At 40.2% G+C, this 20,308-nt stretch overlaps 1 protein-coding gene across 1 annotated transcript in view; it reads right to left on the reverse strand.

The window, feature by feature from the left end:
* Nucleotides 1-2,068: 2,068 nt before the first annotated feature.
* Nucleotides 2,069-20,308, reverse strand: part of LOC126299377 (tRNA-dihydrouridine(20a/20b) synthase [NAD(P)+]-like) — a 55,538-nt gene continuing 37,298 nt past the window's right edge. Inside the window, exon 6 of the mRNA XM_049991241.1 lies at nucleotides 2,069-18,960. Within this exon, the coding sequence (XP_049847198.1) occupies nucleotides 18,557-18,960 (404 nt within the window). The 3' untranslated portion in view covers nucleotides 2,069-18,556. The remainder of the gene's footprint in view (nucleotides 18,961-20,308) is intronic.

Raw genomic sequence — 20,308 nt, forward strand, 5'->3', positions numbered from 1 at the left:
ACCATTGAGTGTGTTGGTGGATTAACTATCCTAAAATTTAATATTACGTATCATTCCAACTGAGATGCCAACACTCACCACATACTCTCCTTGTTTTAGCCACAGTGTAAGAATGAAATGTTATTGTATGGAATAGCTGTTTGGAATAATTCATGGGAAACCTAGTACTCCATTAAAGTCGCAAGTCAACCTGTACGCAGCTAATGACAGGGAGGACATTATGATGATTCCACCATACCAAAGATGACAGCAGAAATTCATCAACTTTTGTGGTCATTGAATACATGCAATCAAACTTAAGCATTGTAAAATCATACTTCCATCATGGCCTCTGGGTCTGACGCGTTCGGTCATTAAGACTGTTGGGAACGTGATTTCCAATGCGTCGTGGGATAAGCACAGTTATAAAGAGCTCTTTAGGTTGTACGTGTCACTAATCAATCCTCTGGAAATGTAATAGCTCTAGTGGAAGGAACACATTAATTAATAAAAGATGGATGTAGCCACACAATGTACCCCATAAATGCTTGACGCACCGATACAAAATAAACACGATTCTCATTGTATGAAATTGACTACATTAGTAAGATTGTGAAGGATTAACTACGAAACTATTTTTAATTATGTATCACTTTATTCCAGATGTTTTGTTTTAATATATTATGTAAGAATAAAGAGTTGTTGTTCAGAATAATGAAATTTTCTAATAGATGCTTAAGATAATTCATGGGAAGTCGAGACCGCCACTGTTTGCATGTAGGTAAAGACAGGCAGTATATCAAGACGAGTTCACACGGTATTACAGATAACAGTAGAATTGCATCAACTTTTGCAGTCATTCAATGCATGCAATCTAACTTAACCACTGTAAAATCATACTTCCATCATGGCCTCTGGGTCTCCTGATTGTATACTGTAAATGCTTGAGGCGCCATTAACCAGTAAGAATATCAGTGGATTAACTATTCAAAAATTAAATAATACATATCAACTGCCATATCAACGTTCATCACATACACTTCTTGTTTCCGGCACAGTGTAAGAATGATTTTCTTTAAGGAATGATGAAAACTCCTAATAGCCGCTTGGGATAGTTCATGAGAGAGACAAAATCAATTAAAGGGACAAGTCCAGTTGCAAGTGTATAAAGACATGCAGAACATTTTGATGAATCCACACCATGCCGAAGACGACAGCAGAAATTCATCAACTTCTGCAATCATTCTATCTATACATGTAACTGAACTCAACAACAGTAACAGCATGCCACCATTATGGCCCACGTGGGAAAACTCCTGACACCTCAGTCTGCTGTTCTTGCTCAGCAGGATAGTGATTCCCTAATTTCTCTCAGCCTAAGCATACCAAAACTGCAACTGTCAACCTGATTGTACAGGACACTGATTAACCTCTGTTGATGTAACAGCTCCTGTGGAAAGAACAGGTCATTTTGTATAAGATTTATGAGCCCCCAGAATATATATTGTAAATGCTTGAGGCACCATTAACAAAATATAATCAGTGTTATCACTGTATGAAATTTGCTATGGCAATAAGATTGTGGGTGGATTAACTATCCAAAAATTTATAGGTATGTATCACATTACCTAGTATTTTTATATGCATCTCCCAGACTTTTGTTCTAAGATACTGTGTAAGAATAAAGAGTTGTAGTTAAGAAAGATAACATTTTCTATCAAGCGATTGGGATAATTAATGTCAAAGCCAAACCCCCCTATTAAGTCGAGTGGCAGGCGAGAACAGACAACATGATATTACGATCAGTTACGACTGTATTGAAGAAGACAGTAGAAATGCATCAACTTTTGGGATCATTCAATGCAAGCAAGCGAAGTCAACCATTGTAACAGCACTTTATCATCAAGGCTCATATGGGAAAATGAGCGACCCCTCAGTCTGCTGTGCTTTCTCATCAACATTGTTCGCATGGTGATTCTCTAATACGTCGCAACCTAAACATACTAAAAGTGCAACTGTCAACCCGACTGTACATTGCAGTAAGATTATAGGTGGAGTCACTATTCGAAAAATTTAATATTATTCATCATTTAAATGGCATTTCAATGTGCATCACACACACTTGTTGTTTCAAGGTACCATGTAAGAATGTGAAGTTGTAGTTCAGAAAGATGAAATTTCTTAATAGTTGCTTGAGGTTATCATATGAAACAGAGATCCCGCAATTAATGTGGAGAGCCCAATTGCACAGAGGTAAGGAGGGCATGACATTATGACAAGTTTACATGGTATCAAACATGACAGTAGAAATCCTTGAACTTTTGGTATTGGGATCATGCAATTCATGCAGCTGAAATTATCCGTTATAAAAACATGCTTTCCCCTTGGCCCTGAGTCTGCTGTGCTTATTCATTAAGGCTGTTTGGGAAGGTGATTCTTAAGTGCCCCATATGTTAAGCTTACTGAACAAGCAGCTGTCAAACCGACTCTACATGGCACTTTACCTGGTATTTTAACATGCATCTCACGGATTTCTTGTTTTAAGATACAGTGTAAGAATGAAGAGTTGAAGTTCAGAATGATGAAATTTCCTAATAGCTGCTTTGGGTAATTCATGGGTAATACAGACTTCCACGATTGGCAATTCTAGTTGCACACAGGTAAAGACAGGTAGGACATTATTACAAGTTCACACCTTATCGAATTTAATAGTAGAAGTGCATCAACTTTTGAGATTGTACAGTGCATGTTACCCAACTGAAGAATTGTATAACCATGCCAAAATTGTGGTATTTCAGTTTCCATGCTCACTAAGCAACGTTGTTGAGAAGGTGATTGTCAAATATCTTACAGGCTAATCATACTGAACAGAAATAACTGAAAAAAATTTAGATGGCATTCATTAAACCTCTGATGATGGAGCAGCTCCAGTGATGAGATGAGGTATTTAATACAAGATTTTTGTGCCCGCTCTATATATTGTACACACGCTTGAGGCACCGTTATAAAAAATAATCACTATCCTACTTTATGAATTTGCTATTTCTGAGAGATTGTTGAAAGATTCACTATCCAAATATTTATTTTTATATAGCATTTGAACCGGCATATCAACATTCATCACATATACTTCTTGTTTTAAGACACAGTGTAACAATGAAAAGTTGTAATTTGGAATGATGAAATTTCCTACTATCTGCATGGGATAATACATGGGAAACACGGAATGCTATCGAAGGAGCAAGTCTAGCTGCACACATGTAAGACACGCAGGACATTATGACGAGTCCACACCGTACTGAAGATGACAGTAGAAATGCATCCTTTGCCGATCATCTAAAGCCATTGGCGATAGCAATATTCTGCATACCGAAAAGAAGGGGCGTAGGTTAGATGTTTTAGAGGAATTGGAGATTTTCAAACATCTATCTCGTCATGATGGCCACATTCTCAATGAACAGCTGCAGCTGCGAAATAAAAACTTTTTTTGACTGTATAAAGCCATTGCTTGATCTTTGATTCAGATTTCCTTATGCAGTTTGCCGAAATGTTATTTTCCTGTTATGTCTTTGCTGTTTTCTTGTATGTCATAACTGACGTTTTTTTACATTACAAAATGTATCTCAGTTTAAAGCAGATAAATATGTAACTTTATCTTATTACTATTAGTGCTTACGTTATGCCTGAATCAGCTTCATGACAATTTCATGTGTCTAATTTTGAATGTACAGTAGCCTAGTTGTTTCTGCGGTACTAGATGGCGCTTGTAACAACACCATGTTTACTTGCCCACACTTTCTAACATGAGCACATCAGTTTTGTTGCAACCCGTGTTCACTCAGGTACGAGCAGCCCTTAGCAGCTCACCATCTTATAATTTTTACAACTTTTCATGACGTCGCCTTTCCGGCTTAGATTTTTTTTTAGAATGTGACTTGTAAGTACTGCATTTCTTTCCAGTCAGTACACACTTCAGTTTATTAATGTCTTATATACCTATTATGTTTTAGAACAATTAGTTTAATTAGTTGTACATATACTGTAAATGTTTGAGGCACCAGTAACAAAAAAAAAAAAAAAAAAATCACTGTTCCCACAGTATGAAATTTACTAGCAATGTAAGCTAGTGAGTGGATAATTTATCCAAAATTTATTGTTATGTATCATTTTAAGTAGCATTTCAGCATGCATCTCTCTCACTTCTTGTTCTAAGATACCATGAAGAATGAAAACTTGTAGTTGAGAATGAAGAAATTTGCTCCTAGCTGCTTTAGATAAATGATTGGACATCCAAACTACCATTATAGTATGGGTGAGTCTGTTTGCACACAGGTGAAGACAGGCATTATATTATGAAATGCACACAGTGTATCAAAGATAACACAAGCTGTGTATTGACTTTTGATATCGTTTAATGCATGCACCAAACTTACCCATCATAAAAGCAGGCCGCCACCTTGTCTTTTCTCATAAAATTACCGACCCATTAGTCTGCCGTGCTCTCGCAGCTACAGTTTTCAGAAGCTTATTCTCAAGTGACTCACGAGGCACTGCATCAACACAAACAGCCTTAGATTGGAGCAATTCGGATTCAGGTATCACCACTGCTAAAAAGACATCAACTCCTCCATGCAGTATAACATGTTACACAGGGCTACAACACCAATTAAGCCACAGGGGCTGTGTGGGTAATTGTCAACAACTGCAAACTGAAACAACTGTGCGAACATCAAAACTACACACTAATTAAACCACACACAGCCCAGTACAGTCCTGTGCGAAAGTTAGGTACCTCAGTGTCTGGTTGGACCAGAAACTACCATTGGGGGACAACAAGCAAACACAATCAATAGAATAAATTTGACGCTCTAACAACTTTACCCAATGTACAACAGGCAAGGCACACCAAATAGGAGGGTGTTGAGGTCCAAGTACATGACACTGATTAGACATTTGGTGACATATGCAGCTCCAATGTATGTGAAGGTCATTTCCTACAAGATTTAGGTGGCCCTTGTCTGTATATAGTAAATGCTTGAGACACCATTAGTAAGAAATAATCATTGTCCTCATTGTATGAAATTGCTAAGATGGTTATTCTCAAATGTCTCACAAGGCACTGCATCAATGAACAACACTCTGAGACTGGAGCAATTCAGATTAAGGCATTACCACTCCACAACACAACTCCTCCACACAGTAGAAGGTATTATACACCACAACAAGACCAACAAAGCCACAGAGTCTGTGTTCCTGGACATCAAGAAGGCTTTCCATAGTCTATGGCACAACTGCTTCATTTGCAAACTCAGTGACACTGGTTTTTCCAATGGACTCTTATGGCTCGTATACTCATACAGCTCTGATGTTCAGGGCAAAATAGTCAACACAACACAGTGCACAATCAGGATTACCCCAAGGCAGTGTCCTGGGGGCTTCTTGTTCAACCTCCGTATTAGCAACTTTCCAACCACACAAAAAACGATGGTAGCCATCTACACGGATGACACTATCATTGTAGCACAAGGTTGGAAGCCATCAAAGACCAATCCATGATTGCAGACTGCACTAAAAATTGCTGAGCCTGGGTTGGAACGATGGCACGTTAAAGTAAACAATGACAAGTATGAAGCAATTCTGTCCACTCGAAAACTGAAAAAAAACTGCACATACTTCAACACAGCATACAAATAACATAACACTACAAACTCACACACAGTACATTTCTGTGCAAAAGTTAGGTACCTCGGAGTCTGGTTGGACCAGAAACTAACATCAGGGGACCACTAACAATATGTAAACAACTGAGCTAATGCGAGGCTCAAACAGCTTTACCCAATGCTCAACAGGTGAACCACATGGAAGAGGCGACTCTCGGACTCCATGTACATGGCAGTGATTAGACTGGCAATGCCGTCTGAATGTACCCAGCCAACCATCCGGCAATGCAGGGAAGCAGCACTGCACATCAAAAGCAAACAAAACCCAACACAATGTGCAATCGATTTATGACCAATTGGCCACTTGTATGAGAACCATGGCATGTTCACTTTTCGACCATTTCTACTTCCTAGATGGGCCCATTTTAGTAGGTGGGCCTATCCAGATGTACAGACATCACAGCCCCACATCCCACGGTCTCATCAATTCAAACTAACAACACAGAGATGACAGTAGAATTTTTGTGATGGTCACCATGACAGTGTAGGCATAGAGGGACTTCACACTTTGTTTAATTGGCTTTGGGTTCAGTTCTCCAGTTGCACTGGAAGATGCAGAATCAGTCAGTCTTTATCAGGCAGCAATTTAACTGTTCAGTTTCTTTGTAATTTCAAAATGGCTCTGAGCAGTATGGGGCTTAACATCTGAGGTCATAAATCCCCTAGAACTTAGAACTACTTAAACCTAACAACCTAAGGACATCACACACATCCATGCCCGAGGCAGGATTCGAACCTGCGACCATAGCGGTTGCCTGGTTCCAGACTGAAGCGCCTAGAACCACTCGGCCACTGTGGCTGGTTTATACTGTGCAAAATGGTGTATTATATTACCGGAAGGATGTCAACATGGACTTGTGGTGTATTTGTGTACCGGAAGTATATATCGGTGATTTAATCTGGCACGTGAACCTTTCATGGGGAGGGTTGTGTGGCTCCATTATAAAGTGGTTGTATGTCTAACCATTACCAGTGGATATTGTAATAATGGAAGAATCATTACGATCATTGACAGTAAGTTCCGAATCATCATAATTTTTTCCCATAACAACATTACATTGCAAAGGTCAGCAACACTCAACGCTACCTGCCTGCCCTCATGAGTAAACAAGCGCTTCATAGTGTGTGCCTAACTACATGCATATGCCATCTAGCGGATGTAGCGAGAAATAATGTTGTGAAGTGACATGTGCTGCCATCTCGAGGTCGAAGTGTAACTAATGATGCTGTAGACGTTCATAAACCATATCTGCGAAATTTGCAAATGTATATTGTTTGATTTATTTTGTTAAAAGGATAATGTTGTTAAAAATATTGTAAAGTTATGTATTTCTCATTGTAAGGAGACACGGAATTAATATAGAGGAATATTATGTACGGAAACTCCGCAGATGTATTAGTAAGACCATATCCCACATTTTTCAGTATCTGTAATCCCAGAACAGTATGTCCTGTTTGGCCACGATAACTTGATGAGACACAGAGGAAATGGCCACGACTTGGGAAAGCAGTGCTGGTCTGCGCATGCTGTTAACTGGTGGGTAAATCGAAGATGCAACAAGTGCGCCACATCCGGTGATCACGGGTATTATCGTTGGAGGCACCAAACTAATCTGAGGAAACGGAGGGCGCGGTGGAATATCGCTGGTCAAACGGAGCTTCTGACAAGTGCGCTCCACTGAAGTGTTCCTGGTACTAGCGCAGGAGGCATAACTAATGAGGTGATTGCTTTGAACTGGCAGGCACGTGTATTTGTATACCACATGGAAGTAGGTATTTTGAAGTTAATGAACATTCACAAATTTACTTGTAAATGTGACTAGACTTTATCTGAGTAACCATTATATTTTTAATCGTAAAATAATTCGATCCTAGGTATGTCAAAACGTAGATCGGATGTGTGGCGGTTCTTTGAGACAGGGGATGAACGGTGCCAGAAGGCTACGAGTAGCCTGTGTAGACGACTGTATGCAACAGTCGGAGGAACATCTAATCTTCCCTACCGTTCAAAAAGATTTCATAAAGACGTTTATAGTAATGAAGAGCTAAACATTAAATTCGTAATGTATGGAAAGGAAATTGTTCAGGGGGAAAAAAATAGACAATGCCTTGACATTTCATTATTTCCACACTGCAACAATTCGTAATTGTGGACGATAATGCATTCCAAAGGTTTGGGGATGCTCTTTCAAATGTTAGTTTACGATAAATAATGGATTTCTGTAGCTGTATTGCGAGAAACATAAGATGTGATCCCACATTTTCTTCCAAGACTATTGCTGGGGGATGAAAGTTGGTGCTACCAGTTTAGCCCTCACATGAAGTGTCAAAGTGCCAAATGCCAGAATCTTGGATCACCAGTTTTGAAAAAATCTAATAACTTTCGAGAACAAAGACAATGTGGATTGTATTCTCTGATAAGTGATTAGTTCACCACGAGTATGTTCCTCCAGGACAAACAGTGAACCAAACTATTTGCATCAAAGTCTTGAAACATTTGTGACAAGCAATTGTACACCACAGCCCTGACCTGTATCCTCAGGACTGGTTCTTACTCCATGGCAATGCAAGATAACAAACTGCTTTATCTGTAATGAAGTATCTGCCCAGACATTCTGCTACTGCCATCCCACATTGTAATATTGACCAAACCTGTCATCTTGCGATTTTAATCTTGTTCCGCAATTGAAAAAATGACAAAGGAAAACTTCACCATGATATTGCAGACCACCTACAGGATGAGGCAAATGAGCTTACAGGCATCTCAGTTTAAAATTTCCTTACTTGCTTCCAATACCTTTACAAACATTTGCAACTGTATATAGACAGCCAAGGCAACAACTCTGATAGGAGCAAGGATGCAATTTTGTTTTTAAGAAAATCTAGCCTGGAACTTTTTTGACAAAGGGAGTATTTCCGTATGGCACAAAACACCACCTGACAGTGGACCATAAGCCACCGATCTCACAACAAGCTCCCAGATACATGCTTCACAGATTGCATTGTGTGATACTGCATGTGAAGTCCCACACTTCACATTATGTTTACTGGTTGTGACAATACAAAGATTTTGAACATGCAGTCTGAGCAGGCCATTCTTGACTGCAAAATCAGACAGCTCCAAACCAGTTCTCTGTGTGACCTCCACCATCGCTCATGGTAGCATGTGCATGTTGACTTCTCTGGACCATTTCAGAGCACTAGGAGGTTGCTGGTGGTGCACGCACTCCCAATTTTTCCTTTTATGACAGATGTCTGCAACAGCAGACATTACCATCAGTGTCTTCTGAGACTATCTTTGCAATTGAAGGCACTCCCCAAATCACTGTTTCAGACAACTATCCCCAGCTCATCTCGTCTACGTTTCATCTGTGCTCCCAACAAAACAGCATCAAAAACCTGAAAAATCATCCCTCTTGCTCAAGATGTAGAGGTGGACTGGTTTGTCAGATTCTTCACGGCACAGAAGAGAGAAGCCCTGACCAGCTTCCTTTCAACATATAGAATCATCCCAATAAATGCCCGATGTCAGTCGGGTGGAATCTTCGTGTAGAGGTTTGAATGACTACAGCGATTAAGTTAGTTAAATGTAGGCATTTTACAGTAATGAAGTTAGTTAAAATGTGATGGAATATTGGGAGCCAGAAGTTGTATGTGTGCGACATTCTGTTGTGCAGTTCAGTGGTATGATACTGTTACATAAGTGGGTCAGTGGAGTCCCGAATTACACAAAGTGAAGGCAAACACTGCGTTACTGGCCAGCTGAGGATTTGACAAGCAGCTCCTCACCACAAACCAGGGGGTCAACATCAACGGGAGTAATCAGTTATACCAGCCAATCAACACCAAAATACTCCACCGACCTACTCGGGAAGAAGAACTGCAGACATCAGCAACAAAGCTGTATTTAAGAACTGACAGCCACCTCGTCACTTGTCTGTCATTAGGCACTGGAGTTATGCAGAACCTGTATCACCTCATAGCCATAATTATAGTCACCATCGTAATGCAGGTCGTTGCCTACGAGGCACCAGAGTGATGCCATGTTTGAAACTAACATCAGACACCATCAACAGGCAGCTGCCTGTGATGAGAGTGACTGCTAGGGGTGCATAGTGGTTATGCACTGTCGCCACTGTCCTGGGATGCTTCCTCCACAAACGCCGTGACTGGGGCGAGAGCTGGGGACCCTACAGCTGGGGATAGTCACAGACAGGGCACTCCCCTGTCCCACAGCCACACCATGCCCTCTCTTTTTCTGACCAGCTATATGTGGGACAAATTATGTAAAATATTGTTGCGTACCAGTTCTCCGGTATTGGTTGCAATTAAGCGAGTACTTGGAGCAAATAGATTAAGTACACCACACTGGACGTTAAGTGGCCTAGGTGGAGGGCATGTAAATTCACTCAACAATGGAGTGTATAAGTTCTGAGTGGGGAGGTTAACTTCCAAGTGGATGCAAAAGTTCTTTCCATGATTAGCAGAATATACAATGTGATTGACTTGATTTCTTGGTTGCACATCATGCCATAATTGACCTGGAACGGCATATGGTAGAACTGGATGGAACTTTGTTTCAGCTAGACTCTGCAACCAGAATACCTTCACTGTCTCAAGGTCTGTCCCATAGCAAGGGGAAACCAATTAACAGAAAAGGTAGTCTGGATTGATGTTGGTACTGCCAGAGAACTCACTGAGTATCATTGAACCTTTGGCAGATAAAGTACTAGCTGCAGTTAGCTGTTTCACACAACAGTGTGTCGTAAGTTTGGGAGGTAGACAGCACAAGGGTAGTGCCTGTCTGAGAAAGTAAAGTTGCTTCAGGGTACTCTGGTTGTGAATTTAGAAATGTTAGTGAGGCTGTACTAAACCGTGATTTTACAGCAAATTACAGAATGCTGGGAGGGCCTGTCAACTGGTGAGCACTAAGGAGTGAGGTAGCACATCTGGAAGCACAGAACAGAGTATTAATGGAAAAACTTTCACGTAAGTACATGGAATTATTTAATCCATCAGGTTCATTACCTGTGCCACTGTTTGTTCAGCACCAAATTCCTAACAGAAGTTAAGCACCTGTTTACAAAGTACAGTATCGAGTTTCAATAAATTTACAGCTAATTATCAGAAACTTAGAGATGGCATCACAGAACCTAGCAGCAGTCTGGTCTGCTCCCATTAAAATTACAATGAAAAACCACTAGATGGTGGCAAAGCATATTGTTTCTGTTGTGACTACCATTTCCTCAACCAGAAAATGGTGTCTGATGCATATCATATGCCGAACATACCGGAAAATGGACAACTTTGGTCAGTGCTGGTGCATCACAAAACTGGATTTCCGTAGTAGTTACCACCACTTGGAAGTAATGCCACAGGACCAACCAAAAGCTGAATTCTCAACCGTAACTGGGCAATTTCAGTTTTGCCACATGCCTTTTGGACTTAAAACACACCAGCAACCTTTCGGCATTTGTTGGACAGAGTGTTGTGCAGATTAAAACTACAACAGTGCATGGTATACCCAGATGACAATCATATATTCACAGAATATTTCAAAACATGTGGAGTGGTTGCACGAAGTGTTTGATCGTTCATGGGCAACATGATTAATGTTGATTGTATAGAAATATCATTTTGTATTGCGAGGAGTTAAGTATTTGAGTCACGTTATAGGGCAGGATGAAATTCTTACTGATCCAAAGTTAGTTGACGTGGTTCAAAATTTTGCAACACCCACCAAGGTAAAGGAATTGCTATCTTATTTGAAACTCACAAATTTTTACCATACATATGTCCAAAAATTTCAGCAATTCTAAGACCTATCACGCAATTGTAGCAAAAAGGAGTGAAGTTTCATTGGACAGCTGAGTGTGAGGGGGCGTTCCAGACGTTAAAAGATCTGTTGAAATCTAGTCTCGTCTTGTCTATTCGGGTTTTGAAAAACCATTTATTCTTTCTTGTGATTCTATCAATTTTGCAAACGAGAGTTATTGAGTCAGGCAGTAGACGGACAGCAGCACACTACAGCGTACACTTCACGGCAGTTCAATAATACTGAAAGAAGTTATTCCACAATGGAAGAGGAAATGCTCACAGTCATTTTTGGAATTGGGTACTTTCGTTGTTACCTCTATGGTAGACAATTTAAGTGGCTTTTAGGACTTAAAGATCCAATCAGTAGATTCTCAAGATAGGCCTTGCAGTTAAGGGAGTTTGATTACGAGATAGTACATCGGCCGGCAAGGTCGCACGCTAACACAAACGAACTCAGCCATAAGGTACATGCTATGGAATGCGCAGGCATTGATGAAAGTGAATGGAGGGTAGCACAAAGTGCAAACCCGGACTGTCAGTAGTTTGCTAAACAGCAGTTCTGCACAGGGGATGAAGTATTGTACCAAACAATGCGAAATGGTCTGCAGAGCTTCCACGACAAAGTATGTGACAAGCACGTAATTTAATTTTAGTAGGACATTTGGGTCAAAGAGCAATGGAGAGAAGGGTAGAGCAGAATTATTGGTGGATGATGTTCAGGCAGGACATGGAACATTACACGAAAAACTGTATTCCGGGTGGACAAAGTATAGGACTAAATCACAAGAAAATTAAACTACAGTGAATACCGGAAGCTAATAAGCCCATCCAAATGGTAGTATTGGACATCTTAGGACCCCTAGCACAAACACCAAGCAGGAATCGTTAACATATTAACCATTATTGACCACATTTCTCATTACGTTTCCATGGTAGCTTTACCAGAGCAAAGCACGACGGTGGCTCAGGCAGCGGTCCGCCAGTGGATACTTCAGTTTGGAACACCTGAACGATAATCGCACATCAGGGTGCAAATTTTATGTTGGAATGAATGCATCACCAATGCAGGCTGTTGTGCATTAAGAAATTGTGGGAGAGTGCTCTGCATCCTCAAGCAAACACTTGCATGGAACAAGTTCACAGGACAATTGCAAAAATGTTGAGTTTTTAGATAAATTTCCAGCATAACAATTGGGATGTCATATTGGCCTACGTTGTCAGTGCATACAACTCAAGTTCATTAGAGCACTAGGTTATCCCAGTCTGAAGTAATTTTTGGGCACCAGTTGTCATCACCCTTCGAGTTTTGCTAGCCCCACTGCAAGGAGACATCTCATCAGTGAAGTATTTCACTAGAGAGCAAAGCTTATGTGGAGAGAAGTAAAAAGAAATATGAAGGTTTTAGAGTAACAGGGAAGGGAGCTGGATGTTAAAGCAATGTTACCTAAGTACCATGTGGGTCAGTGGGTTATGTTAACAAATCAGTATGTGCTCTAGGGGAAAACTAAGAAGTTTGTGTCACGGTACAATGGCCTTTACCAAGTAATACAGATGATGTCGCCTGTTAACGTTAAACTGCAGCTCCCACGAGCCCTTCAGGAGCCCCATGTAATCCAAACTCGGTGGTTTAAGGGGGGTACTGATAATTTACAGTGTGTGGCCCCAGTTTCCATAGAAAGGGGAAGGGAAGAGGGGGGGAGAGAAGCAGCAGATAAGGAGAAGGGAAGTGAAACAGCAGAGTTAAGAAAACAGGATAATATGGCAACTCATCGGTATATGCCAAGACCTAGAGCAGGAATGTGGGAGTGACACTAGGATTTACTTTCCACTTAGCAGCTACAATAATGGAAACCATAGCTGTCAGTATGGTCCATTTCTTAATTTATGTTCCTGGCCTTATCTTCCTATGTTTCGCCCCACAAACACTTTTTGTTTCTGAACAATACCTCTGACGAGAACATGCTCACTTCTTTGGATCAGATGATCGCCACTCAATGTGGTCGTGCTACCATGGAACATCTCTTACAAGGGAATGGTCCAATAAGACATGTCTAAACCTACCGTGAAATTTTTTAGACATGAAGAAGACAATGAAAGAAATTCACTGTCAAAATTTTAGCTGCGACGAGGCACTGCAGGTATTAAAAATAGTTGATAATTACCGAAGTTGAAGCGCACCAGGTGGCACTAGAAATGTACACCCCTACTAGCACTGTAGCAACTGCGTATGCACAACTATGCACGCGTGCGCACACACACACACACACACACACACACACACACACACACACACACACACACACACAATGTCGGCAGTACATATGTAAACAGAAAACACGGCAATCCGATTGTAATTAGTAAAGGGCGTTTCAGGTTACCGTTCATTGATAGTTTTTTCTGAAAATACAGTACAAAGGAACTATTCCCTCGAATTAGCCACTCAAGTAACATCTACTACAAATAATCAGTTGCTTTTCGCAGTATTGGTAAGTATTGACAATACAGATAAAGCTGAATTAATATTTATTGTCATTTTGTAAGACGTGCCTGCTAATAGTACCTGTTTTTCTTCCAGTTTCACAGTAATGTGGAATCCAATTAACATTCTTAATTTAGCAATGATGAAATATGAAGAGTGTGGTTTCACGCTGAAATTACCTGATGACGTACATGTCTGTCATTTGTTTGTTGATTATCTTGGCATTCATTTGAATGGTATCGACATTTCGTTTGAAATTTTGGCTATGTCAGAAGAAATAGGAAATAACTGCGACAATTCCATTAATTGTGGTTCGGGTGATGTCAGTTGTAGCAGTTACAGTTCCAAAGAACAATACCTTCCAAGGGTTTTTTTTTTTTCAGCGACAAAGAAAAGGCAGTGAAATATTGGTTAAATATTAAACGAAGGAGGGAAAAACACTTGACACAGTCTGCAATGGTGTTTTTGTTTTCTTAAATCATAATGTGAACTGTACAAATAGAAGATTTAGAACTGCTCATGAGAGTCTACGCACCCACCATTACTGATCAAGATCTATGGGACTGGACCCTCTGAATTGCATCCGACATGAACATTGCTAATTCCCAGGCTTTGTCAACTTCAAGAAATCTTAATGCACACGCACACACACACACACACACACACACACACACACACACACACACACACACACACACACACAGCCAAATGGCCTCTCACTTGGGGATAAGCAGCATGAACTATGGACGACTTAACACCGCTGCTCAAATTAGTGAGAGTAATCAGGGCTAGTGACATTGAACAGCAGCTCAAATTGGTACGTAACAGTAAGACTCCAAGATCTGACGGGTTCTCTGTCACATCCTGAACAGAATTTGGAAGTGCATTTACACCAGTCTTCTTCACAATTTACTGCAGATCTTTTGAGCTGTAGTACGTTATTAACTAAGGCTGGCTGCTTTGAGTATCTTTCACTTTCTCAGAAGGAACAGAGCTGCCACCAGCAGCACTCTGCCAGCAGGTGACTTTACTTCTTACTCGTCATACTCATTTGCTGTGTTGTTATTTCACGTTTTCTTTTTCTGAATATGCAGTAACATTTTGTCAAGTTTCTTTTCTTTGATAAAGACAAATATTTTTTAATAAGAAAAGCAATCCTTTGTAAGTCCTGTTAGATGACAAATAACTATGGAAATTAGATTTTTGGCTGATGTTGCTCTCCACTTGAATGAACGGATTAAAATATTAAAATTGGCAGAGAGTATTATTTGTGACCTTTGCACAAATATTAGAGCTGACACTGTTACATTTCGCACAAAACGTGAGATGGAAAATTTTCTCATGCTTCACTATTTCCCCATCATCAAAGGGGGAAAACGGTTCAAGTTTTCCACTCTGTTTGCAACTGAATTTCTGTTGATCTGAAGGAAGATAGCTCATTCAAGCTCTCAGATTTAGATGCCTCATTCCAAGGAGATCGAAATTTTCCAGAACTCTTTCTTGTGAAATATGTTCAGGCAGCACCGCAAGTGGAATTCACTGAACTGCAAGCTGACATGAAATACAAGTCTAAAGAAGGAAGCTTTGTTACCTCTCACTAAGTATAGTGCAGAGTAATAAAGTGTACCTGACATTTGCACTAAATTGTTTTTGCATTAAACACACACAAATTTCATTATAATGTTGTTCTTCAATTTCAAAATACTGTTTTATTCAGCCCCCACAGAGTCAAACTGGAATGTAGCTCTCATGGCCTAAAAATTTGGAGATCCCTTATATACACAAACCTGTTTCTGTCAATTATATAACTCACCACATTTCATAAAATCAAGAAAATACAAAAATATGTGTAAAGTAACCCACAGTTGATGTTATCAATTGTATGGGATCCACAGCACCATGTTATACTAGCAGAGGACATGGAACACACAAAAGCTCAGCATAACTGGTCACAGTCTCATCTGACTGGTGAAAGAGTGCCAGAAATGCTGGAATGTCATAATTGCCAGATACACTGGAATACACCTCACAATTCGAGCACCTGCTTGGATAAATTCAGGAACTGTTTCTTAAAGCAGAAACAACAAATATTCTTAGCCCCTACATACCAGATGGTTGTAATTTAAGTACAGCTACCCACAGATGTCCCATATGGGCTGTAATTGTGCACAACAAAACTTGGTAGATATTCTAATGCATTAATGCAGGCTAATCTGCACTGGAAAAAATTAATTCCAATTTTGGCCAACCGGTGCAAATCTGGTGCTGTAATACAAGATAGATATATAGGCACGTTTCCATATGTAATGGTTTAGGAACGGGACACAGACATAAAAGGTAGAACAAGTGAAAAAAGCGCAATGTTGATTTTATCATCAACCACTTCGTACACAGTTTGTTCAATATGAGCTCCAGAGGCATCGACAAGATGCTGTATCCATAAGGGGTAATTAACTGTTGCTCACAGTATTTTCGAGGAATATGAGCAACATGTTCCTGTCTACCAGCCTTCAGATCAGGTAGAGACCAAGCGTGCCTGGCAAACACATTCTTTTAGATATCTTCAGAGACAAAAGTCACACTGGTTCAGATCAGGTGATCTTGCAGGCCATCCATCTCAAAAACCTCTGGAGATAACTCATTTGTTAAAGACTGCTTTAAGCACACCTTTTCAATGGACGAGCAACATGAAGTGTTGCCCCACCCTGTGCGGAAACTTGTTTCAACGCAATTCCACTCTTGCAAAGCAGAGATCGCATGTTCTAACAGGTCCTCTGGGTGGATTCTCTTCAAAGAAGAATGGACTGAGAATAAAGCAGCCTGTGAATCCACACCTACAACCACATACTGTAAAATCAGTGGCTCTTCATGCACACCACACAGTTTAACAGTGCCCGAAATATGGCAGTTCTGTGCATTAACTGTATCCTATAGTGTAAAATGTACCTCGTGACTCAGTAAAATATTGCCCAGCCACATTTCATCAGCTATGATCCATAATAGAAACCGAAGAGCAAATTCAGAATGTTGCTGCACCTTCTGGATATTTTATGGGTGCAAGTGTAAAATAGGCTCCAAAACTTTCCACACTGTTGACCATGGGATGGACAATTCACATGACAATGCACGAACACTAGCACTACTGAGGGGCCCATACTGCATGATCAGTTACAGCAACAGCAACCTCATCAATAACTTCCACTGGGATAGGACACCTTCCTCTTCCAGGTATCACACCAAGTTCACCCATTCCAAAAATCTTAAAAACATTTAGTGACATTGGGCTTCTCCTAAAACCTTTCAGTCTTAATGCAGCACTGTAATTGCTGCCATTCACATAAAACAGTTTCACTAACAGCTTACAGTCTCTTCTCTGTTGCCATACTGTTCATTCAAATTACGCACTGTTAAGTGAGAAAATGGATGTCACACCATTATACAGTGTATGGCACCAGATTTGCACCTGGGGCCAAATTTAGATCTAATTTTTTCCAGTGTAAATCAGTTCTACATTAATGCATTAGCATATCTACTGCTGCCATGCAATTACAGCCCACAAGGGACCTCCATGAATAGCTGAACTTTAATCATAGCCATCCAGTATCTACACTATGGGGTTCAAACAGATCAAATTAGAGGAACAGATGCAAAGTACATTGTTCCAGCTAAAGAATCTAAATTCACATCTCAATAGTTTCTCATTATCTTTAAGCAGTATACCCTCCATCACATACTGTAACATGGCTTGTTGAGTATAGATGTAGAGTCAATCCGTGTGTGGTAGTTCAGGCAATATCCAGGATGAATACCTAATAATGTTCTGGAAAAATGAAATAATCATGTGGCATTGTTGGCCAGGATGTCCCAGGCGAGTTCAGCTGCCAAGTGCAAGTCTTACTTTAGTTGGCACCACATTGGGCAACTTGCAGCCGGTGATTAAGATGAAATGATGAGAACACCACCCAGTCCCCGAGCGGAGAAAATCTCCAATCCAGCCAGGAATCGAACCCGGGCCCAGTGCAAGGCAGGCAAGCACATTATTACCCAGCTAAGCAGGCAGACAATGTTCTGAAAGAGTAACAGACAGCACCTACACCACATCTGAACAGAGACTCTAGACATACAGTACTGAATTTAGAGAATGCTGCGAGATAAATTTAGGGAAAGACAACCATCACCTGAACCTGAAAAGGCACAACACTTATAGGATATCAGGAGGACCAAAATTAAATTTGTCAATTCATGCAAATCAAGGATTAAGAGTACTATTTCAGTGGTAAACTAAGATAAAACGACGTAACTGACAAGTCAAATAGATGACTGATGAAGTACGTAAGTTGGTCAGCAACATGTGAAGAAGTTACTAGAGTGTTCTTACGGAAATCTAACACAGAAATTGTAAAGGCAGGGTTACTGAAGTACTGTAGATGGCAGTACACTTCCCCCTATTGGGATTTGCCATGATATAAATACAAAACATCTAATACAGTTTTGGTTAAATATCCGCAAATAATTAAGTTTTCTATTTAAAGACGACATATTAGCTTTTGATTCTTAGCTGCTACACATTAAAAATACAGCAATGTTCTAAAATAGCTTCTGAACTTGTATCTTCAGAGAATTTACTTTTGGTCTCTGACAAATTTCTATCTAACACACATGAATAATCACAGACCGTAAAATTAGCTGGATCGAAATTCTGTGATTTTTCTTTTGGGAAAATATCAAAATAATCTTTGAGATACTTTAGAACAGATTCTTCATCTTTCAGACAGTTAAAAATCAGACGATCTTGTTTGGCAAGTACTTTTTCCAGCATAAACACAAGATGGTGGTGAAAACATTTGAAGGGAACCTTCATTGCCTTGGCTAGTGTTATCCATTCCTGGATGCATTCCACTGGAGTCTGATGGTATCCAGCAAACATTGCTGGGTTGGTAAGTATTCCCCGGGCCGACATTACACCTGAAACAAATTAATACCTGAACAACTAAAAGTCTTCTAAAGTATGTGGTCCAAGAATAGTTTAACTTTAAAAGTTTTACATGTTTTGGACCAGTACAAGATATCAGAGCTAAATGTAAATGTTCTGCAGTAATATATATTTAAATACAGAAAAAGTGAATCTCTACTTAGAGGATTGTAGAACAGTATATCAGCAATGTTTGATGGTGGACCCACATGGTCAACAGGGTAAAAGTTTAGCCTAGGGTCAGTAGCATACTTACATGTTTCATGCAGGAATGTAGTTATCACTTGCCATGAGGTATGATGGGAGCATATGAAGTGTCAGCTGTATGTTACACAGTCAATAAAATGAACAGCAGGCAGACTGTGTTCCAAGTAATATATTTGGAAGAAGGGTGAAAGAGAGCAGTAAGCAAGGATTAATTTAATTGCTCCTTGTCTGTGGCACAACTGTTTAAACTGTGCTAGTATCTGCAAACCAAGGACAGCATCACAATGCTTGATATAGTCAAGAAAGCAGTGAAATATTTCTCTGCTCTGCGTTTCCACGTAATCTGCGCAAGCACGCTGAGCAAGTGGATCAATGTTTTTTGTAATTAAATAATGGGAGGAGGTAGGTGGATCAATGTTTATCACACACACTACTATTATGAATAAACTGCCTTCTCTCAAGATTTAATTTATAAACACTGACCCAGTAAGTGTGCTTACACTGATTGAATGCGAATTCATTTTGCCACCACATTTGCTACATTTTCGTCTCTTACTATTCCACAAGACATGGACCAACATCAGCCCCCTTCATAGAACTCACTGCCATAATCACAAAATATTTCTCTCTAAACTCATACACTGAAAACAGTGAACAAGACAAAGGTTGCTATTTTGGCAATAGAAACATTCCGTTTCTCCTCACCTCCCACCGGCTATGTTAAAGGATCATTCCACCAGCTATGTGAAACTGACACATTGCCAATCTATGAGCAATAGATAAGCTCCACTGTGACTACCACTGGCCCCGATCTAAACTTCAGTCGCCTAGCCGTGACCTCTCTAATGACTGCAAAGGTCAGCGTTCTGCTAAGTGCACACAGTGAACAAAGTAAAAATGTCAAAGCAAGTAACACTGTGTCTTAATGACATATGAGGACACAGCATCAACATCAGAATGTGGGTTCAGATGGGGGAGGGGGGAGGGGGACCGGGAAATTGGTTTGTCACCATTTCAGCTTGCCAGAAACATGTTGTGTGACAGAATTACGTGGAATCAGTGTTCACCACTGGATACAACTTTTATTTCAACTCACTGAGTGTAATCTGAATGGCACCACCACCCTGGAAGTTT

The sequence above is a fragment of the Schistocerca gregaria genome, chromosome X (genome assembly GCF_023897955.1).
Source record: "Schistocerca gregaria isolate iqSchGreg1 chromosome X, iqSchGreg1.2, whole genome shotgun sequence".
In the NCBI taxonomy this organism is placed as follows: domain Eukaryota; kingdom Metazoa; phylum Arthropoda; class Insecta; order Orthoptera; family Acrididae; genus Schistocerca; species Schistocerca gregaria.